Source organism: Scophthalmus maximus, chromosome 3, assembly GCF_022379125.1.
Source record: "Scophthalmus maximus strain ysfricsl-2021 chromosome 3, ASM2237912v1, whole genome shotgun sequence".
Lineage (NCBI taxonomy): Eukaryota > Metazoa > Chordata > Actinopteri > Pleuronectiformes > Scophthalmidae > Scophthalmus > Scophthalmus maximus.
In genome coordinates, this window is record NC_061517.1 from 20,975,854 (window position 1) to 21,000,107 (window position 24,254).

Consider the following 24,254-nt stretch of genomic DNA (forward strand, 5'->3'; position numbering starts at 1 on the left):
ATTACAGGATGAGTGCAAACAGGCAACATCAGATCCTTGTTCTGAGATGTGAAAAAAAGATATCGCTTCCACTTTGATATCCTTCTAATTGAAGTCGGATATTTAGTTTCAACTGGTCAAGCATAACCTGACGTTCCAAATGGACATCCAGGTAGCCATCTTTAGAAACAGCTTGAAAAAAGGCAGGTGCTTTCAAGATATACTTGGCATGTGATTGGATGAACCAATCCGTCTAAAACGGTCTATTGTGATTGCTGAAGTCGATTTCCCATTGAGAAAGGTCTTCAGTGCCGGTCTTTTGCTCTTCCAGTGAAAAATACTTTCCGGCATTGATATAATTGATTCCCGTAGTTCCTCCTTCATAGGAAATCCGGCTGATAAGGACCCCAGAGGATAAATCCTAAGGACGACTTCGGTCGACTTCCAGTTTTCCTGGTCACACCAGCGGCAGGCTGGAGTTTCCACAGGCTTGGCCACAGCATGTGGCATTCATGGTTCCCAGATGATGCACCCTAATGAATTTACTTTTCCTCTTTGCTCCAGCGTGCGATTCACATTTGTTTTGTTTTCTTAGTGAAACGATTCAACTATTAGACGGATTGCGAGGAATATGCACCCACTTTTATTTTGTGCCAAAACATCTTGGTTAGCTGCTTACATGCTAAACTGAGATGGCGAAGATGGTCGGCTAAACATTTTTACCTGCCTGACGCTAGCACATTAGCCTTTTCAATATGTGTCTGTTAGCAAGATGACGCCGGCATGGCACAAAGAAACTGCGTCACTCATTGCGTAACCGAAACAAGGAAGAGAATAGCGTTCTCCCAGTATCTATGAATCTGTCAATCCCGCTGTATCCATGCTCCAGTGCTTTACCGTCTATTTGAATGAGAGCACAATTTACAAAATGAACACCATGCTTCACTGGAGAAGACTTGAAACTATAGCGATTGAGACCATAAACTCCTCAGGAAAATGTTCAATGATGTTATACATCAAGTGAGAAGTAGAGTCATTTTCCCATAGACTTCTATAGAAACTGACTTCTTTTTGCAAGCAGGGAGTCGCCATCTGCTGGTGATTCCAGAGAATACAGGCTTCAGGCACTTCCGCATTGGCTTCATTACCCGCCGCAGTGACTACATTCATTTTTATATAGTCTATGGCTAAAGCCAGAAAATGAAGTACGACCTCCAGTGTACAAACTCCTTTCTTCTCCTCCATTATCTCCAAAGTGGTGTTGACAACTTCCTCAGGAGCTCCGAAGAAAAGTAACTGTCTCACAGTGACCAAACAATAAAACCACCTGGAACCGCTAGGGGCACGAAAGTTGTCTGTTGCCTCTGTAATCTTCCTAATTTCAGTTTATTCTAGTCGCCATTGGCCACAGTGGAGGAAGATGAGGTTTGACGACTACATGAGGATTTTTGGCCCCAAAGAAAGTGCATGCAAATTGAAATGCATTTCATAACCTGTTTATGTTTGTTTACATACGCATAACATGTGCACAGATTCGATTTTTCTGTTCTCTCTACTTGTGATGAATTAAAAAGGAAAAGGAGCAGCACACTGAAATGTCCGAGCACCAAAGAGTTCATTCTTGCAATGTTTCAGGAGCTCAGAATTTCCCGTGTGCAGACAACCTCTTCTTTTCATTTGTTGCTGTTCTATTTATTTATCCTGCACCTGAACCCCAACTACATGGGTTGCACGCTATTCACCTTTTTTCTTGCACGTGACAAGTTTTACCTCATCTAAGTAGCACACTACAGTTATATCTACTCCCCTACACTTCAGAGGGACACATTTGTGTCCCTCTGAAGTGTCTTTACTGCACTCCATGTATCTGGACAGTATAAGGATCTGTTTATTTTTCGAAAACTAAAATTTTGGGGGATTCCTCCATTACATATACTGTTATTGAGAAGGAATATGAGAAGAGTAGAATATTCTGATTACTGTGCATGTTTCAGTCTCTCTCCATTCTCTCGCTCACACGGGCTTCCCTGGGTTTACCAAGCAGGGGTCCGTGGACCAATGTCGGTCGGCTCGACCGGTCCCCGCCATGGAAACGCTCGCTGTTCATCCACACGTGAGGGGATATAGGTTGGTCTAATTTCGGATTTTGAATGTGGACACGGAGGCGGAGACGCTTTTTGATGACAATACAGTCCACCCCCCACCCCCACTGCCGCTGCTGCGCCCGCGCACGTGAACGCGCTCCATCGCTGTCATCGGCAGCCTACAACATCAGCATCTTCTGGGGGCGCGCGGAGAAGCGGGAGGAGGAGGACGGAGAGAGAGAGAGATAGAGAGAGAGAGGGGGGGGAGACATTACAGGATAAAGGCTACGAGAAGAACCGCGATGATAATGGAGTCGAGGCGGTGGAGGATGTCGGAATTACGGGAAAGGACAGTTTGAGATTTGACGGAGGGGCTCGTGTGCGAACGTTTTTCTCGTGTTTTTTTTTGTTGTTTTTTTTCTTTTCGAAATTCGATTTGGGGTTTGGTTTTGCACGCGCTGCGTGGACACAGAAGGCGAGCATAGAGGATAGGGGAACACCCCCCCCCCCCCCCCCCCCCCCCCACCACCACCCCCCACGGATGCCTGGGAAGGTTGAAACGCGGGGTCCACCGCTGGCGCCACGGGCTGCACGACGCATCTCGTCCGACGGATGGTGACGACGGACCGCCGGATGAGAAGATGTGCGCCGATGGATGAGGATGAAACTCGGCTTTAGCCCCCGCCACGCGTCGACTGTGGAATAAAGAAAAAAAGGAAGAAAAAAAAAAAATCACATTGTGATAGATTTTCTTCTCTTTTTTTTTTAATCATTCATGGTGTAGCCCCGAGGAAACGAGCCTCGGACAGCAATGTTGAATCACTGGTCTTGGTAAATTATTCATAACTGATATATAGGTAGACTATGATTTTTTTTTGTATTCCTTCAATGTAGCATCCCCCCCTCCTCCTGTCATTCTCTCTCTTTTTATGTATACAATGTTTAGGCTTGTGAGGTCACATACATATTTGCAGCTTACATTTTTGGATGTAGGGCCCTTTTAAGAGAAGCAGCCAAAGCGGTGAGAATATTGGCGCAGGAGGAGAAAGAAGAAGATCTGGATAGTGAGAGGTGTTGAGCTATCTGTGGGGGAGTTTCTTAGTTTTGGGTTTTTTTTAGATTGATTTTGTTTCTTGTGAGAGTCTAAAGAGAAGAAAGGACGGGGGTGGAAAGTGAGCTATACAGAGGAAAGGTGAGTTGGGGGGGGGGGGGGGGGGGGGGGTAGGTAGGTAGGTGGGGGGGGGGGAGGGGGCGGGGGGAGACAAAAACAAAAACAACAACCAAACAAACAAACATGTTGCCTTCCCAAGAAGCCTCCAAGATCTACCATGACAACTACATGCGCAACTCCCGGGCCATCGGGGTGCTGTGGGCCATCTTCACCATCTGCTTCGCCATCGTCAACGTGGTGGTGTTCATCCAGCCCTACTGGATCGGCGACAGCGTCAGCACGCCGCAGGCGGGCTACTTCGGCCTCTTCCACTACTGCGTGGGCACGGGGCCGTCGCCCAGCCGCGAGCTCACCTGCGTGGGCAGCTTCGCCGACTTCGGCTCCATCCCGTCCGGCGCCTTCAAGGCGGCCTCGGTGTTCGTGCTGCTGTCCATGGTGCTGACCCTCAGCTGCATCGCCTGCATGGCGCTCTTCTTCTTCTGCAACACCTCCACCGTCTACAAGACGTGCGCCTGGATGCAGCTGCTGTGTGGTAGGCACTCTTACAACGACCCGGGGCGGGGGGGGGTGTCTTTCTTTCTTTCTTTCTTCCTTTCCTTTCTGTCACATAGAAGCCAACAAACAAAAAAAGCTATTGGAAATAGGTCAAACTCGCCGACCGAGTCAAGCAAACCTGCACACATAGCCACGTTAGAGTCATCTAGGCGAGCATTTCGTGTTCCCCCGACGGTACGTTTGCTCTCTGTTATTCACGGGAGCTGTTGTAAAGGAGGAGGCAGTGCAAATATTAGTGTGATATGGATTATTTCAAATGCTTGAAAGAGGAAAATGGTTAAAAAAAAAGAAAAGAAAAAACAGTGCCAATGTAGACCACACTACTCGTTCCCACGCGCCCATGTAGGACGATCGCGTATAGCTTCTGGCCTGGGCAGAAAGTGTGTGTGTGTGTGTGTGTGTGTGTGTGTATAGGCTCTGTCCTGTTACAGTTAATTAGGAGCGCTGTGCAGATCCTCTCCACTCCTGCAGCAGCACCGAGGGGCAGCGAGAAAACATTTCTGCCATTATTCACGCACCGAGCCCCCCCCCCCCCCCGAACCCTACCCACCCACCACGTTACCATTTATATTCCGAGGCTGTTCGCCGTCGCATCTGTAAAGAAGGCAGGCGAGCTGCTTGCTTCGTGCTGACGAAATGCAAATGTCCCTATCGCTCGTTCATCCGTTTTCAGCCACGTGCGCGCGCGCGCACTGTTGGACATATGAGCTCCTGCAAACCCGTGGCTTACACGCCGGGCCCCGGTGCTATTGTGAGGGATGATTGCAGGTCGATTGGATTAGTGTTTTACTTTTTTTGGGGGGGGGGCAGGAATACGCATGATGTGTCGTTTCCGGCTCTTGTGGCTACAGTAGATGAGCAGTTTGCAGAGTTGTTTGGGGACATACGGGGTCTTCCCATGCAGCGGCACGCGGGGGCAATCCCGAGCCGTGCCGCCTTCACGGACAACCGAGTGGCCTCGGCGCCGGGGAAATGGCTCCGCTCAGATCTGTGCACGGCGCATTGGGGACAACCCGAGCACTTTAAAGGCACCACGTATGACATTATAGAGATGGTTTGTGACTAACAAATTCAACGTGTGTCAAAATTCAGGCTTGCTTTAAAATAATAAGTCCATCTTCAAATGTTGCGCTCACACGTGCAGGTAAGTAACAGTGGAAAGCTGCGTGGCCCTCTGAACAACACTGGATTATTAATCTTCTGAGAGAGAAGAACAGAGGAATAATTAGTCATGATCACATGACTTTCTGTCTAATAGATTCATTACACCACAAATCATTTGACAACATTGATAACACAAATAATCTCACCTAACAACAACAGTGGTTCCTTGACGAACTCACTCTTCTCTGCAACTCTGTCAACGACAGTGTCTGGATCCAAAGCCACAAGTATGTCCTTTTCCGTTGCCATCAACATGAAGGCTCCAAGTTTGTTGGAAGTCGCGCAACTCCTCAGTCTGCTTTTTTTTTTAATGTATTTCAGTGTTGAAAAGGATCGTTTGCAGGCCAACTGGGTTATTGGTGTCAACAAAAAGTCCAAGCAGGTGATATGCATCTGTGAGCAGGTTGAATCTCTGAAGAATCCGAAGGCAGCACAGAGGGCACTCTTTACGAGAAGCCCAGCTTTTGTTGACGATATCCATGTCCTCCTCCATTCCATCTGATCCATCATCCACCGTTCTGGTTGCATATTCATCCAATGGTGATAGTTTCAGCCTGTCCTGTTGGTCGGCTAAGCTTTTCAGCTCCATCTGCAGGTTGTCAACAGTTGCCCTGCTATCGAATTTCACCGGGCACCTGCTGAGGTCTTTAAATGCTGATTTAGGGAGAGCACTGGCTCGGTTGGGTGCGCGTGGTACATGCCCATAATCTTCCCCTTCAGTACTTCATTCAGTATTATTCATGTTATTGCATTTTTGCAGTTATGACGTGAGGCGCACATAACACCCACACACACACACACACACACACACACACGCAGCCTCCCTCCCTTCCTGAGAGTCCCTGTTAATTTGCCTACTCCGTACCACGTCGTCAACTACTCTCTCTTCCATCTTTTCCTCACTCGCTCCCCTGGCCCTGTCATGGTCACTCGCCTCCTCCTACAGCCCCGAACGCCCCGAAAATTTGGCACATTTTGAGGCATTCGCCTGTAGATTTTGAATCTTTTTCTCCCTTACTTTCGCTCCACCTCCCTTGCGCTTTGGTGGTCGTTTGTCCATTTTAACGTGGCTGCTAAACTTCCAGCATGAGCATTATTACAGCTCGTGTCTCAGGGCCGGGAGGCGATATTACGAATCCCACTATGCAATAGCATTTATTGGCCAGGCGTCCATGCTTACGCAGGGTAACGGAACCCCATTTGTACAGGTCCAATCCCCTGACCAATCGGCTTCGTAAATTTGCGGCCGGGAGTGGGTAAGGGGGTTCCTGGATTTGATTGGGTCAGGCCAGTGCCAATAAAGAAAAATTAACCAATGGGCTGCTGTCAGTTCTTCATGGGCCGGCGCGGCCCCCCCAAAAAAAGGCCTATTAATTACATCGGCGATTCGGCCCAAAAGTGCGCCAGCCCACCGGGAAAATGCCCGGTATGCCAGATGGGCAGTCCAGCCTAGCCTGTAGAAGAGTAGTCTATCATCTTGTCATTATGAATTAAGGTTCACATGTTGAATTTAAAAAATGGAAAGAAAAACATCAAGCATCTGAAAACGTCTTGTCTGATCAAGAGTCCAAAACCCAACCACATTGACATTTGAAAAGCTGGAATCAGACAATTTTTTTTTCATTTTCCAATCACCCAATCAGGTATCAGCAGCTCTGCAGTTGGATTTTATTGTCTGTCACCAAGTCATTGATCATTTCAGCTCTTCTTTTGACTTTTCATACAGTTTCTTCTACTAAAGAGCGTGACGCTCATATTGACCGATCACTCTTGGAGGCGCCCACACGGGGCAACATTTTGAATTTCGTCCAGATTGGTTGCCAACTGTCTTGTCTGCTGGTTTTCAGGCGCAGGCGCTCGTGTTCTGAGCAACATTGCTGTGTGTGTGTGTGTGTGTGAGAGAGAGAGAGAGAGAGAGAAAGGCTGAACTAAACAGTTTGGTGTCAAAAGGCCAAAAGCGATATAAAAAAATGACCATGTCAGCAAGATTTCACCTTTGGGTGTTTCTCTGAAGGGTCCGAACATCAGGATCCCGCGAGCCTCCTGTGTGTATATCCTACTCCTTTATGGGGCTGATCAATGTGATAAATAGGCCATGCAGGCAGAACCGTGTGGGAGGGAGTTTTTCTGTTCAGAAACAGTCAGCATACTGAAGGGGAGGGAGGGAGGGAGGGGAGAGTGGAAGAGGGAGAGAGGAAGGGGAAGAGAGAGAGACAGAGAGAGAGATCAGCACTTTCCCCCCCCCCTCCTGTATTGTTCTTTTCCTCATCCTCCTCTGCCCACTCTGTCCTCTGTTCTGCCGAGTGCGTTGGAAGGGCCTGGTGCTCCACAAAACGGCAAGAATCGCAGGGAACACGCAGAGGTGCAGATTCCACTCCCTTTGTCTGACTCTTGATGACTTCACGGGAATCGCACCCGCATTGCCAAACTACTAATCAAGTTAAACATTAGTTGTGACATAAATAAAAAAATTAAAATTCTCACTTGCAGGTCAAAGCACTGCACTGAAAGTCAAAAGAAGCGAGAAGGTCTGTTACATTTCCTGATCGGTGCCTTTGATGGCTCGGGTTAGATGAGGGCAGCCGGTGCTAACGAAAGGATATATATATATATATATATATATATATATATATATACATATCATTCTTCACTCCTCCACACTTCTGTGGGCCTAAATGTAAGTAAAGTACAATCCCCTTGCTATACTCTCCTTTCATCGTTTTATCCACTTTCATGTTTGAGCATCTGCTCTCTGATAATCACTGGTATCCACCTTCCTCAGGAGATGATAACTTCACATCAAATTCATTATACTCGGTTAAAATCAGCGTCGTATTCAGAAACAGATCTAAAACACAACGGTTGCTATACACAATTAAACCCTGATGCTCATCTAGTATATTTAAAAAAAAGTAAATGTTTGATCTTGATCATATGAATATGAGTAAGGAACTGAGCTTAATCGTTCATATGTAAATAAAGATAAACAAGTAAATATATTTTCCAAACTAAAGTTCAATGCAAAAGACTCTTTTACATTCAATTAGCAACATGGGCACATTTAAAGCACCCGTGACGACAGGCTGTTGTCTAAATGTGCTGGTGATACTAATATTAATTTTCCTCGTGGTAATGTGCAGCTTATATCTCCGATTAATTAATTTATTATTCACCATTTGCTCAATAGTGAGAAAAGGAGAAAAAAGGTATCACAGCCTGCCAGCCCACAAACTGAGAAAGACCACCCTGTCATTTTTTTTTGTGAGCTGGCTAAACCCTACAGCCTGCCCCTGAACGATTGGTTCATATTTCTCTCCCACAGTTGGACTCTTTTGGGGGTAACCCCGCCTGCAATCTGAGAATCTTTACTTCTCTGGTGAAGGGGTATGACATTTCCTACACATTTTGAAATCGGTTGACCAGTCACAACAGACTGGGCCAGCTGGCCAATCGGGAGCCGACTGGGGTTTATCGAGAGGTGGGGCTAAAATAAATCCAGGCGTTTTAGACAGAGGGTGAAAAGAGGAACTGCAGGAATGGTCAGTGTGAGAACACTGATGGCTTTTCTGAACATTAAAGCATGTAAACCTTTCCAAGTGGTGACCCAAATTAAAAGTTGGAACCTGAATATGAGCATAATATGTCACCTTTAACAGACCAACAGTCCAAAACATGAAGATATATTTACCAACCTGCCATAAAGAATGAAGGAAACCAAAACATATTCACCTCCATCCATGTAGCACTTTACAGTTCAGTAGTTTAGTTCAGAGGTTTCCAACCCAGGGGTCCAAAGGGTCCCAAGATAGATGTGAGGGGCCACTTATCAACAGGGTAGAAAGGAAAATAAACATGGAACAAGTCTATATAAACGGTGATATTAAGGAGGAAGCTTAAGTGATGAGGGATGTTGCATTGATCCATAAAATCACTGAATGTGACGATGCTGTTGAATCACTCCAGGCCTCAATATCCCAACATTGCCACCCCCCTGGCTGAAAAGGTCGGAGGTCGATCGCCGCATGACAGGAAGGCGACAGCCTGCGTGACAGATAATTGAATATAGTACCATTTACTTAAATGTCTGTATTTCAAATCACAATCACAATATCACAATTAGACTTCCATAATTTTTTTTAAATGTTTGAATTGAGCTCTGAACAAAACCAATTATCTTTTTCCTCATTTGGAAAATTTCTTTGATACATTTGTCACATATGCTTAGTGCTGACTACAATAAAAATCAATCAATACTTTTCATTATTAAACAAAATTTAGTGGAGCTTTTGAAACTTCTTACTGTCCTTCATGTGAATGGGTGAGTTGTCTAATGGGCCTGGCAGACGACCTAATGACGTCCGCCACCTTGGCGATGATCGTTTTAGTCATCCACCCTGCCCCGCTGGGTGGAGCAGAAGGTCTCCTGGCAACCGGAACAATGTAGCAAGGGCCAATTTGAGCCGGTCAAGGCCGAGACCTGGGCCAAATGGACCAAAAGTGTCAATTAGGGAGAAGTTTGGCACCTGATCGTGAAGGTCGGCGAGCGTGTTTAATAGGAAGAGGAAGGCAAACGAGACATGTGCGCCAAACATGTATCATTATCTACTTCCCATCACGTCAGCTGAAATAGAGCTGCATCAGTTAATCGACTGCTAAATTAATCGCCAACTATTTTGATAATCGATTAATCGGTTCAAGTAGTGTTTATGGAAGAAAAAGTTAAAACTCTTTGCTTTCAGCTTTAAATGTGAATTTTTTCTGGTTTCTTTGCTCCTCTAACATAAATGATATGAACCACAAAACACAACAAATCTACAAAATCTTTTTGTACCTGGATACAGGTTTTTTACTGATGATTGTGAAGCTACTGGCGAAGCTGTAGTTCAACAGAGAAGCAAACTCGAGCCGAGGAATAATCTCAAGAAACGAACCCACCAGCAGAAATACCTCGAGTGCTTGCATGCATGGGGCACTGCTCCTGCTTTGCTGCGTGAAATCCAAGAGGAATTGATTGTAAAAACCCCAGGTCAGGCAGGTGAAAGGATGGCTCTGGAGAGGGCCTCTCACATTTGGGAGGGGTTGGGGTCGTCCGCTGGTTGCCATTTGCAACATCCCGGCTAGATGCCACTGAATCCTACACACTGAAAGTTGAATCAATAGAAAAAAAAGATTAAACCAACAGAATGAATTCGATTTCTTTGAAAAATTTACATAAGGACACAACAACGTGTTTTCTGAGTTATTAAAGTGGAACATTGCATCAGGACCAAGCCAACAGTGGGTTTTTTTTACCTACCTTTTACCTAAATCAGTCGCAGTCACCTGTTATTAGAGAAAAAAAAATCCAGGGGCTTGTATGCTTAAATTGGAAGTGAACACAAGTGTGCAGGTTTTAGTCACCATTTGCACATCGATCAAAAACAAGTGCGACACTTAGCACGCCTCCCAGAGGAGACTGGAAGAGTGCGCTGTTATCCACGTGTTAGAGCGATCGTCGCGTCACATCCCTCTCTATGAAGGACTAAACACTTTGACACATCATATGAACTAGTTTTCATCCAACGTGATTTTTTTTCTTGGCTCACTAAATGATAAATGTAAATGTTTGGTCGGACAGACTTCATCGGAATGCGTCCCATCAATAGAGTTCTTATCTTATTTCTAATCTATCGTCTATGAATAATCCCTTTATTTCCTCATTCTCAATCAAGGCTACTGAACATGTTCATAACACCAATCCATGATGAAACAGAGTTTGTAATAATTACACCGATTATTATTTTGAATATTTGGGCCATTACTCCTACACTTTCATCACTTCCTCTTAAGTTCTCCTTGTGTGACCGTAAACTGAATATTTCACTTTGCTGAAAATCACATTTAGCCGCCTCAGTGTCCGTGTGGATTTGATTTAATATAATTTTTGAGCACTCCACTCATTTCGGATGACGTCTCTTGTAGTTCAGAACGTCTGACCCAGATAGCATTCGGCTCGGTGATACCAACTGTCCAGGATCTCCGACGTCGGGCTCGGTGAAGCCAGATAACACAAAGTGAGCCGGACTGAGCTGAACCTTCCTTGTGACACAGACCGTACAAAATCCCAGAGCAGCGATAAAGCAGCAACAGTCGACCAAAAGTGGATACATGAACGCTAAATTATTATTTAGGGAAAACTTACGAACATAACTGAAGTCAGAAGGGTAAGGCACAGACCAAAAAAAAACATCTACAGGACCAATAGTGCATCAACACCTGCATGCTAATAGGTGACTTTCCCTATGGTTATGGTTATGTCACACCTCGGTGAATAATAGGGTCATTTTAGGCGTAAAATCTTGACTAAGCAGCAGTTTTTCCTCACGCGGAACGATCAAGTGGGGGGCTAGATCTCCCCAAAGCCCCCGAGGTCTTTGAAAAGCTACGCTGTTGGCACCTTTGCCTGGATTTCCGTCAATCCAAACGGAAAAAGCTCTGTGGAAAAACTAGTGTGGAATGAGTTTGAAATCACATGAGAAGGGCGGTGCGAGGATCTCTGGGGGATTTCGAGCGAGCTTTCGGTTTTTACCCTCCAACAGAGAGCGAGAGGTCACTCTAGTCACTTAACGTTCCTCCTCCGTTTTTCTCCTTCGCAAACTGCCTCCCCTCGCTCGTCTCCCATCTTCCCTCCGGTTCCCTCGGCCCCTCCGGCAGAAAACGAGGCACCGCAGGAGCGCCCAGTGGCCCGCCAGCCATTTCATCTCTCTCCCCCTCCTTTACTCCATCAGCTCATGCCTCCAATCCCTCATCCACGCCTGACCCTGTCTGTTGCAATATTAAACAGAACCAAGCAGGACATGGGCCGTGGCACCAGGGGGAGTGCTGTCCCGGGAGAAATGGACCTGTCGGTGACTGTTCGGTCTTAATGTGACAGTGTGTGTGCGCGCGCGCGCGCGTGTGTGTGTCTAAAAGCGATAAAGAAAAACAAAAGGAAAGAGCGTGTGCGTTGGAGGAATAGAATAGAGAGTGAGAATGAGATGTAATGCAGGAATCTCAGGAGCCTGTGAGTCAGTTCCAACGTCCTGCAGCAGCTTATATAAGCTTGAAGCCTCTGAGCAAGAAGAGTTTAGAGCACAACAGTGACCACGCCCACTTTTAGAACGGCTCCGGTTCCGGAAGTGAATTTTCCCATTCATTTGTTTTTCCATAGAATTCTTATATTAAGAGTTTTAAGCCTGGAACCAAGCCATTACATGACTAGATGAATCGTTACCATAAAACAATTCATGCGGAGCACAAAAAAAAAATTGGAACACGGAAAAAAGGCAAAGGTATGAGACTGTGTACATACTTATTTTTTAGAGCGAAGGAACAACTCGACCCATATGCCTTTGCGAATGCATTTCCAACCCATAGTTACGAGCGCTTCTTCTCAATTTTAACCTTCATCATCATCATCATAGTGTCTATATTGTTGATAATAGTGTTGCAACATATTGTAGCTTGTGTTGTGTACAGTATATAGTGTATAGCGATCGTAGAGTTCAGTGCTAGCGGTAACTAATGCTGCGTTTCATTACACCTCGGAACTTGGAGCTTGGAAGTCGGGGTTTGTGGGGTTCCTCCACAAGGGGGCGTTCCAAGCGCAACTTCCGACTCGGAGGTCCCCAATTTTCGAGTTCCGAGATATATTGGAACAACAAACCTGACTTCTAAGTTCCGAGTTATAGTGGAACACAGCATCACTAGCCGAGTTCGCAGGTGTGTTAAACATTCCCAAAAATAACAGCGAACTCCACCAATCAGTGAGTAGTCGATGTTACACTTTATGATTGTGGGTGGTGTACTACTTCTCAATGACATCGCGAAAAAAGCAAGTTTTGCTTAAAACGGGGCGATATCATACGGACTTGTGGCTTCTACATGTGCATATACCATCGTTTCACAGTCTCATAGCTCGTGGTAAGTCGACCTTGGATGGTTACGACATTATGGCCAATAGGCTCGCACCCCTGACTTTGGCGTTCTGTGATTGGTTAGGAGGGGGAGGCTCACTCAAAAACTTTAGAAGTGAACATCTCTGCACTACCGCCAGGCTGCTCGATGAGTCTGTGTCACAGAAGCCTTTGACAGCAACTCTCTACATTAATGTTTTTGAAGCACATTTAAACTAAAAAAAGTACTTGCTATTAAACAAAATCAACGTATTGAGGCAAAAAGCAGAACTGCTCTGAGCCAGCTACAGAAATCTAACTATAAATGGACTAATCTCTGTCCGTCTGCATGTCGATATTCTCGACAGCTGCTCATCCGAACGACTGGACCCAAGAAAGTGCAGTGTCGACTGTAAAGTTCCCGGAGGAACGAGAGGAAGCTTCAAACGTTGCTTTTTATATACGTTACTTGACGGGAAGAAAGTTGGACCTACAGCCACACAATTGACAGCAACGCTCATGCCGGGGTTTGCTTCCGTCGCGTAACACAACTTACAGTACTGTGCTTTTCATTCGCAGCCAGGTTGCTTGAGCTGAGGGCACAGACAATAACAAGGATTTCTTAACTGAGAGCTTACATATTTACACATGGATTATATTTTACGCCACCGGGAGGGTCCACTCAACTGTGTGAAGTTGTTTGGACGATGCTCTCAAGAAAACTGTAAGCTGGGTTAACGCAGGGCCGAGCAATCAGCCCTTGGCAATAAAAAAAAAGGCACATTTCCGGCAGTAACTAACTAGTATAAAGTTATTTTAGCAAATAAATTCTCAAATAGTTTCTTGTTGAAACATCCACAATTCATAGAGAAACACTGGCTTTCATTTGCCATTAAAAACAACAACCATACAGAACCATTTTAAATTATGCAGCGCTTGGTGATACGAGTATTGTTGAGACTCGAGCCACATTGAATTTTGCCTCGGTGAAAAAATGTTGCTGTCAGTTGCGGCACAGTTTCACAGGTCAAAGTTAAACACCTTACAATCCTTAGTAGTTAGGTCCCGATGTTTTCATTATTATTTCTGTCCAAATTGCCTCTTAACAAATCACGATGAATAGCTTCTGAAAGAGGATGAATCAAGGAAGTTACTGCTACTGACCGTCGATACTGTGACAATGAACCAGTGTTTAATGATTAGTTGTGACGTATGCACCAATCAGCATATCGACACTTAGAATCACCTGCTAAATGGCCCTATTATGTATTTAATCTTCCCACGAGTAAAGGGGTGCATCACAATGAGCACTGAACCACATCATTCCCTCACGATCCCATTTTGTGTCCCCCCTCCCAGGTAGTTCATCTTCCTGCCCAAATAATAAGAACTGGGAATCCACAATGAGTTCACGAATGACACAAGGCAGAGACAGCAGGAAACCCAAAAAATGGCACGTACTACAGCGCAAAACCTCCATCAAACCTCACTCACACATATCAGTCCCCTGAATAGGCCAGAAAACAAAAGCCATCCCATCTTAAGATGTTTTAAAAAATCCTGGTTCGGCCCCTTTGTTCGGATCCGTGCCAACATTTATTGGGTTTGTTTTTTGGCCCATGTCCAATCCTTCCAACATATATTGTGGGAATCAGTTCAGTAGTTTTACCGTGATCCTGCTGACAAACAAATGCTTGGTGGTTTATATTATATATTATGAATTAATATGCACGCCCATGTGTCAGATTAGAAGATAAACACAACCACACTGTGAGCTAGTGTTGGCAATGGGCATATTTCAAAATGAGTTTGTGACAATTCAATCTGCCTTTTATTCAGCTAACATGTTATTTCAACCGGCAGGTTCTGTCCTTCGCTGCAAAATAGCGACATCCATGTAAATATTCCGGCTGGACATCGGAATTTTCATATTGGATAAAAATGCCAACGTTTTTGAAAAAAATCGCGGTTTGCATATGTCCGCTACGGAAACGACTACGGTTAGGAAAATATGAAGAGGCTATGAGCAACAAATTATGGTTACGTTTTGATTTGGGCAACTACACTTATGATAGGGTTAGACAAAGATTGCGGTCATGATTAAAGGACAACAAAATGTTAATTGCGAGTCTGTGACAGAACACTGAAGGTGGACACGACTCTGGCATGTAACCTGCCACATTCCCCTCCCTGGCCCCAACCTCCACACTCTTTATTCTTTACCTCGCAACATAAAGTAATCACTGTATTGTCACTAGATGTTAGCATTGATAGAGAATTGGGACGTGTGATTTCAACAAGAGATAAATGGGTTGGGTTTTTCTAACAGTGTCATCCTTTGTATGTTTTATCTAAATCTTTGTTTTGTATCTCCCAGGCGTGAACACATTACACCCATCTTATACTCTCTCTCCACTGGCTCCTGGTTCGCTTCAGAATCGGTTTTAAGATCTTGTTTTTAGAGACATTATTGGTCTGACCCCAGGTTATTTATCAGAGATTTTAACCCCCCTCGCAAGTGCAACAGGGCCTTTGCAGGGTCTTCCAGTCAACTTGTTTTAGAAGTCCCGAGGTTGAGGTCCAAAAAGTGGGGTGATCGTGCCTTCGCTGTTCACTGCTCCAAAACTCTGGAACAAATTACCCTCTCACATACGCTCTGTCGCTGACTCACCACTTTTTAAATCCCACCTTAAAACGTATCTATTTCAAATGGCCTTTAACACTTATGCGCCGTGACACTTTCCTTTATGTACTTTTGTCTGATTTTATTGTTTGTTATATTCTATTTTATGTTATTTCTTGGTGTAAAACACTTTGGATACCTGGTGGTTGCTGTAAAGCGCTATATGAATAAATGTCAATTGGATTGTATCCGTTACTCTTTTCACACACACAGGCAGATTTGTTGACCTTCCTCATTGTCCGATTTTGTGCGCACACTGTCAGAATGAACTGGTGAGAAGCAGGAGAGGAACCCTCCTGTGTGCATACGTGTGTGTGAAGGGGGAGGGAGCGAGAATGAGTGAAACACAGCAAGTGGCTGAGTTTGTGCGTTGTATGCTGATGACATGCTCCTGCTTATGTTTGTGTGTGTGCGTGCGTGCGTGCGTGCGTGCATGCGTGTCTGCAGGGCCACACACTCATTGGTTCACGTGAGCGTGTAAGACAGCGGGTGAATGTGTATATGGTGGTGTGAGAGCTGCATTATTAATGAGAACGTTTTTTGTCTCTCTTCTTCGGAGCCAGTGTGTGTGTGCGTGTGTGTGTGTGTGTGTGTGTGTGTTTCCCCTTTGCTTCACTAGTGAGTTTGTAAAGATCACGTGTGTGTGCATGTGTGTAGCCTCATTTGTATGGCAGTGCCAGTGTACACACTGTATGTAGATAAATGCGCCCACATGCATGTGTTTCCAGCAGGAACTGAATAGATGCTTCGGCGGTCGATTTAAATATAGAAATACAGAGGGAGAGAGAGAGAGAGAGAAAAGAGTTTCCCTGGGGTATATCCCTGCCTCTCTCTCTCTCTCTCTCTCTCTCTCTCTCTCTCTCTGAGATTTCTGGCCGGCTTTCCCCAACCAAATGTACATGTTTTAATTATTAGGCGCTTAATAAATAATTCCAAAGTCACCGGGGTGTTTCTAAAAATATCCTGACGGCTGAATAATAGATTCCTTTGCTCCTCCTCAACATTGTCAATGTGTATGTGTGTGTGTGTGTGTGTGTGCGTGAGTGTGAGTGAGTGAGTGAGAGAGCAGCAGAGAGACAGAGAAAGCCCCTAAAGCGAAACATTTCTCTACTATACATCTTCATCCATTCTTCTCATTAATGTGCAATATTTGATTTACTCATAAACCTCCATTTCAAAAGGAGACGCTGTTCATTATCTCTCATGACTTCCGACTGTGTTTTCATCTTATAGTTTTTGAACAAGCCATATTCTTTTCTTTGAAGATCATTTGCAGTTCAGGGCTTCATCACAATCACTTTAATGATCGAGGGGGTTTTCACTCACGCCTGTACAGAGCTGTTCATCAATCGTCTTTCTGTGGACGTCATCTTGGCTTTGAATAGGCTGGGGTGCCACACACGCACACAACATTTGAGCGATCGGATCAGGCCCAGTCCCTGATTCCGACAAACGAGCGGATACAACCAGTGGAGACTAACACTGGGAGTCGCCAACGCAGCAAAGTGAGCGATACTCAAACCCCAGACCGATGACATAAGTCGAGCGGTTTTGTCAAAATGATTCAACAGAAATTATCTGAGCGTTTTTAAGTATATGTTTATTACTAAAGCTTGTGACTTTATGGCAGAGCACTTGTGTACGCCCCCGATATCAGATTCCGCTAAATATAATACAAATATTTTGTGTTTAAGGTTACAGTAAGTGGGGTTAGGGTGAGATTTTGCAAAATATTTGGATAAAAACTGCGGAAAGATAATCCATAACTGTGATTGGATGTAAACACTGGTCAATGGAAAAAGTGGCACATAGGTTGGTTCAAGCTTATAGCTTAATATATATTTATATATACAGTGTTATGTATTATTCATTTTGGCATAATACTACGATTATTGTAGATTTGTGATGGATACTGTAAATGTTCACATAACTCTCCCCATCTACTCATTACAAGAAAAGAAATCCATGTCAAACCACAAATAAGTCTTAAAACAATATGTTGTTTGAAGTGATTTAAAAAACAAGTTAGAAAACAATACTCTCCAGCGTGGTTAGTGAAGCGTAGTGCCAGTATCAGCGCTCGGTTCAGCGAGATGCTCCTCCTCTATTTATGAACTGGATGGATTGCCAAAGGGGAGCGCTCAGCCCTTTGGGGGGTATCAGTATATCACAAAACTGCTTCGCGTTGCTCGTGAAAAACGACGTTCGGACTTGTGCGATTTCACATTATGTGTGCCGGCCTCTGCGCGCCTGCCAATCCCCTCTCCAGATTTACGACCCAAAGCCAGCAATTTTCCTACTCCGCCAGTGAATGACACAGGGGGGGGGATAAGATGAAGGCACGGCCACCCTATTTGATAAAATGTGCAAATGAATGAATAAAAAGCAAGCTGTTACCAGGAGAGAGTGTGATGCTCAGCGTACACTCCCCAATTATTATAAATAAATGAAACTATAAACAAACAAAAAATTCACAGTAGGCAGAATGAAAGGGTAGAAAAAAGAGGGAACGCCTCATGCCAAGCGGGCCAGTTAACTCTGACGGCAGCGACATCTTGTAAAGTGCCCCCTCAGCAATATACACACTCGGGCACGCACACACACACACACACACACACACACACACACACACACACACACAAACACACAACATGATCCCAACTCCAATAAAAGCCCCGTGTATAACAGCGAGGTGGCCATCTATTAGATAGACGGAGGACGGCAGGCCAAGGTCTAGACACGGGAGTGAGGGGAAGGGCCGACCTCGGACAGCTTTATTACATTACGGGGCGAGACGCGGCGACTTCTTAATGCAGTCGCGTTCACACCTTTCCACTCCGCTGCTCTGTGCTGGACTTCAAACTGCCGGGACTCGCCTCCGCACCGAGGCCGCTGCCTTGAACCATACTGCATCTGCAGGAGGCTGATTACAAACGCAGCCGTGTTTGTTTGCTTCTCCGCTTCCACAATGACTTTGCAATTTTTTTTAAGTTTGGGCTTTGTGGTTCTCCACTGGAAGTCACACCATGGCCACAGAAATATAGAAAATAGTTTCTAATTATCTATTGAAAACAGGATAACACAGTGGTCTTAAGTTTGAAAGCTTTTTAACTTTTGGAATAATCAATGATAGTATTCCTCTTTAAAAAAAAAAAAAAAAGAATTATTAAGCACCATAGTTCCATGCAATGCTTTATGGGGATTTTGCTGCTACTGTCTTGTAGCTCGGACACACCACACGATTTTCAAAGTCGCAGGGCCGCTGTACAGTTCATGGCACACGACTTGCTGTCTTGCAGTCGTGAGGCTTTTCAGTCATTGTGCTGTTCACACTACGTGACTGATCGGCGACGGGGGGCGGCGGGGGGGTGTCACACACTACACGGTCCTTCACCAGGAGGAATCCTCAACGAGTGTCTCTGCTCTCCAGAGTACGCTGTGTTTCATGAAAAAACAATCGCGAAAAGTGACACGGTAGTTCCTCCCCCGGGGGTTTCGCCGGTTTCCGCTCAGTGTCGTCCTGCGCTTTCATTGGCTGAAGTGCGCCGATTGTACTCACGTAGTAGACGACGCATTCACTGCCAGGCACAGCACAGTTCACACTATAGGATTTGGGCTCGCGGATATTTAGCCTGCTAGGTATCTGGTAGACGTCAGCGAAGCATCGGTGAGTCACTTTGATTGCGTTGTTGGTAGTTCACACACAGCGATCGAGTGCAATTTTGCAGACCCAGACTTAACGGCGATTTTCCCCTCCAATTTGGGATTTTTGTCGACAAGCCCCAGAATTTACCTTGGCCTTATTTAGTCTGGTATGACTAATGGTTTACTGTGGAATGCATTGTATTTGCTTTAACCGCCCTTCTGAACAAAACACACAAAGGATTTTCTAACTAGACGCCAGGATCGGCGGACAATATAATAATACTGTCTGTGCCTTGAAAATCTATTCCATGGTTACGCTTAAGGAAAGAACATGGTTTGGATCAAAATTGGCACTGGGCTTCTTGTGCTATAATAGATAATGAATAGGGATAAAAATCTTATAACCAACAATCACTTTGTCATGCTTCCAAAGTGAGTCTAATAAAAGTGCTTGTTTTTGACACTGACATGCTCAGAATGTTTTTATGTTATTATATATTGTGCCTGACGAAAATATAGTCAGAGCCTCTACAGAGATGGACCTTTTCATTCAAAAGGGAAGATTATTTTTGGTAAACCAGAAAGAGCCATTTAATCGCTCTGTTCATAGCCACCAGACTCCATTGACAGAAACAATGTCATTTTACCTCCCAGACCCCGGGAGTTGTCAGTCTATTTAAGTGTAAGTCTTTAAATCCTTAATGTAAGTAAAAGTACCAATACAGCAATGTAAAACAAAAAAAACCCTCTTACATGTGTCAAATACGAGGTTAACAAAACAACTTCCGCTAATAACATGACCCCCACTCTCTGCTCTTGGCGCAGCAGATGAAAAAAGGTGCTTTGGTGTCTTGTTTCTTATAGTCGACTGGCAGTTGTCACCTTGGTCACATCAGCAGAAGATCCGTCAGGTAAAATGATATACATTTTTTTCAATGACTGATGGTGGCTTTGAACAGAATCAGAGGGCTTTGTCACCGAAACAAGAAACGTATGTTCTGTTGGGGCATTTGCTGGGATACAATTGATAATGAGCGTCATGTAACGTGTGTTTTATGGACGGCGAACAAAGTCAAGCTTTTCAGGAGGAAACGCTGTGCAGCCTCGAGCTGCTCCCATCGAAAATACTTCACACACACTATATATATATATATATATATATATATATATATATATATATATATATATATATATATAGCACACTGGTGGTATTTTTAGAGCTCTTACATAATCAGCTTGTCTGGAATGAAGAAGAAGAAGAAAAAAAAGGATCCGTGTGGACATGTAGATAAGAAAGTCTGACAAATGTGTTATGCCACGAGCCTATGAATATCTCGGGGGTGCTATAAATAAATTGTCTCGCAGTAGATTCAACTAGTCGGATCGCAAACGTGTCTTGGCGGCGCATTTTACCGGCGTTGTCATCGGCGTGGCGCTTTGAGGCCTCGCTTCTAACGGCTGGCGGGCTGCGAGTGCCGCGGTGAGAAGAAAATGACAAGAGGTGACGAACTGAGATGGGGGGGGGGGGCTTACAAAATGGAGCGTAGCGGCGGCAGCCAACCTGCTCGGCTCCCTCCCATCCTCCCTCCCTCCTTTGAAGTCGCTCCCCTCCACGATCAGAAATGCAGCGTCCTGAGACAGCGGACGGGAGCAAAGGAAGAGGAGGAACCCTCAGCAACTTGAAAGGGCTTTCCTTGGGTTGTGGGGAGGCGGTGGGTTATTTTTAGTCGACTGGCGAACACTTTAAACGCTTTGAGTGTAAGGATGAAAGGGAAGGGCAGAGAGGGGAGAGATCATGTCACATGGCCATTTACCGTCATCTGCCCTGCAGGACACAAATGTTGTTTTCCCCCCTCTTAAATGCTATTTAGAATTAAGGTATTGTTGAGTCTATCAATTTTTATCAGCGTTAACGTCAAATTATTGATCTCAAAATTACTCCAAAGGCTGATTATTGAAGTTCTACGCAGAGAAGAGGGCAGTGATTACAATCATAGGGCTCACAATAGAATGTACAGGAATTTATCTTCAACGCAGAACCTTCAAAATGAAGCTACGTGACTGAACCAGCAGCTTTTAGCAGTGGCTGACAGAGTTGGTGTCATCTCAGCCAGGATTATCATTCACCAGTTATAAGTTTACCAAAAGATGGTGAAAGCCACGGAGAAAAAATTCAACACAACGCTGCTGAGATATTAACCTCACTCACGGCGTTTGTGGAGGCCGAGTCTTGTACTGAATAATAACCCGGATATCCTTAATATTTGATTATTAACGCCACAGCATTATTAAAATTAATGCATTTGCTTATTGCCTCAGCGAAGGAGTCCGCTTGTTGGTTGGTTGGTTGGTTTGTTTGTCAGCAGGATTATGCAAAATCTACGGAACGGATTCCAACAAAACTTCGTGGAAAGATGGAAAGAACCATCCATCCATTTGACAGTCTTGACAAAGGGGCAGATCTAGCAATTATTTGATTTTTTTTTCTCACTTTAACAATAGATTCTAATCTTTCACCAAGCTCCCAGGGAATAATGGCCCAGATCTTGAGGAGAAAATCAGGCCTAGTTAAGAGGCTGATATCTCTGAGTGTGTGCAATTTGGTGCGTCTTAATTGAGTTTAAGGGGAGTAATGGTGGCGTGTGCACTTGTTGTTGCATGTGCAGTGTATGAAAGTGCATTTTAACGAAGAAGCAATCACTACAAATGTTAGATCTGACCGCCCCTCAGGAGGCAAGTTCGTCATGGAAAAGAAAATCTGTTTATGTGTAGTAAATCTATAGAACACACCAATGCCCATTCATCTTTGAGGGACCACCATACATGTTCACAGAGAAGAGGATGTAAGACGGTGACACAAAAAACATCTCTGAATGACACCTGTGCATGTTCACAGCCTCAAAGGAAAACTATTGCACCTCCAGTTGTATTCTCAAACATCATGCCATTAGTTCTCTGTGTCATGATAATTGTCACACTACTTAGAAACCAAACCTAAGGCTAGACACACGGAAATGAGACCTGCATGGCAACTATCCATAGATGTTCTTGTGTAGTAGAATAATACGATCGATTGAAAATACGGTTTCATTCAGAAACAGTGTTGACTGCGACTGTCTTAGCTCCACCACATACACTGTACCGCTAAAAATCACTACAAAAGAAACGGATCGGTTAATGCGCTGCCATGAGGCCGAAGTATCTTTACTTCTTCAAGTGGCTCTGCAGCCACACTTTCAAAAAGCCCACACTCAATAACTCTGGATGACGTTCACGCAAAGACGGGGAAACATTCATCAAAAATCCATAAAACACGTAACATGACGCTCATTAGTCAGTTAATGATTTTATCGCCTCTCTTCTGTGTTAATATCTTGTGTAAGGGTTCATAAAAGAAGCTAATAACATGATGATTTCCCATGATGATCGCCTCCATCGCTCCTTTATTCTCTCATTACTTACAGTATTATCGTTATTATATTCTTTCTCATTACATGCTCTCATTATACCTGCAATTATTTTGCCAGACGAGTGGTCACAGTTTCACGCGGCGCACGTGTCCGCTCGAAACAACACTCCTCGTATTTGCATGGTTTTCCACTTTACGCGGGGAGGTGGTGACTAATCTCATATCCTCCCTCATCTGCTGTCGCGAGTTCACCACCCACCATTTTCTCATGATGGATGGCGAGGAGATGAAACACGGGGGCCTTCGAAGGGAATCGCTAATGTGACAAGGTTCAACCATATGACTAATGGACTTCACAGTTACACACCCAGATATGCATCACCTTCGTACCGTGCGAGCACAACATTCTCTTGCAGGTCTGCACTTTGTTGTGAATCCATTCGTGTTTTTAGAGTCTAGCCACAATTAAACCGCGTGCTAATCTCCCGCTACGGCACACACATTTGCGCCGCGACTTCCCGTTATCTCTTTTGAGAAATTAAAAGAGAGGTGTTCAGTTGCCCAATTGTTATGATGAAAATCATAACTGCAACAACCTTGTCTTCGATTATTTCCTTTCGCATACACTTTGCTCCCACTGCATGTCCCATTTCTGCACTTTAAAGGTGACATTATGCTCATATTCAGGTTCATACTTTTAATTTGGGTTACCACTTGAAATGTTGTTCTCATTCTTCCTATTCCTGCAGCTCCTCTTTCACCCTCTGTCTAAAACGCCTGGGTTTCTGTTGGCCCCGCTTCCCGATAAACCCCAGTCTACTCTGATTGGCCAGCTGGCCCATACTGTTGTGATTGGTCAACCAATTTCAAAATGTGTAGGAAATGTCACGCCCCTTCACCGAAGAAGTGAATATTTTCAGATTGCAGACGGGGTTACCCCCAAAAGAGTCCAACTGTGACATCATAGTGGGACAGAAATGCTTCAGCTAGCTACAGTATAACACAAAGTGATCCAGAGCTTTACAAACGTGGAAATCTGTTCTACTTTCTTTTTTTTTTTTTAATTTGCATTAACATATCTGCACTGGTGCTCCCAGGCAATACAGTACGTTAGCAACCTTAACTGCCTGCAGTCAAAACTGAATCATTTTTAACGCAAACTAACTTGAGTACTTCATCAGGAAATTTAGCTTTAAGCTGCGATGACTGGCCCATGTTTCCCCTCAGGGCCCTCTGCAGCTGTAGGTTCAGCATGACGAGACCAACGAGCCCTACAAACCTCCCGTGCTTGACACGATACGAAGACATCCATCCATCCATCGTCTACCGCTTTATCAGTTGGGGGGGGGGGCTGGAGCCAATCCCAGCTAACATTGGGCAAGAGGCGGGGTTCCCCCTGGACAGGTCGCCAGCCTATCGCAGGGCCACATACAGAGACGGACAACCATTCACTCTCACATTCACACCTACGGTCAATTTAGAGTCTCCAATGAACCTGACCCCATTCTGCATGTCTCTGGACTGTGGGAGGAAGCCGGAGAACCCTGAGAGAACCCACGCATACACGGGGAGAACATGCAAACTCCACACAGAAAGGCCCTGGTTGGTTTGAACCGGAATTCGAAAACCCAGAACCTTCTTGCTGTGAGGC

General features: G+C 44.8%; 1 protein-coding gene across 1 annotated transcript in view; it reads left to right on the plus strand.

The window, feature by feature from the left end:
- The first annotated feature begins 3,319 nt into the window (after positions 1-3,319).
- lhfpl4a (LHFPL tetraspan subfamily member 4a) overlaps positions 3,320-24,254 on the plus strand; it is a 30,178-nt gene continuing 9,243 nt past the window's right edge. Inside the window, exon 1 of the mRNA XM_035646264.2 lies at positions 3,320-3,766. Coding sequence (XP_035502157.1) covers positions 3,358-3,766 — 409 coding nt within the window. The 5' untranslated portion in view covers positions 3,320-3,357. The remainder of the gene's footprint in view (positions 3,767-24,254) is intronic.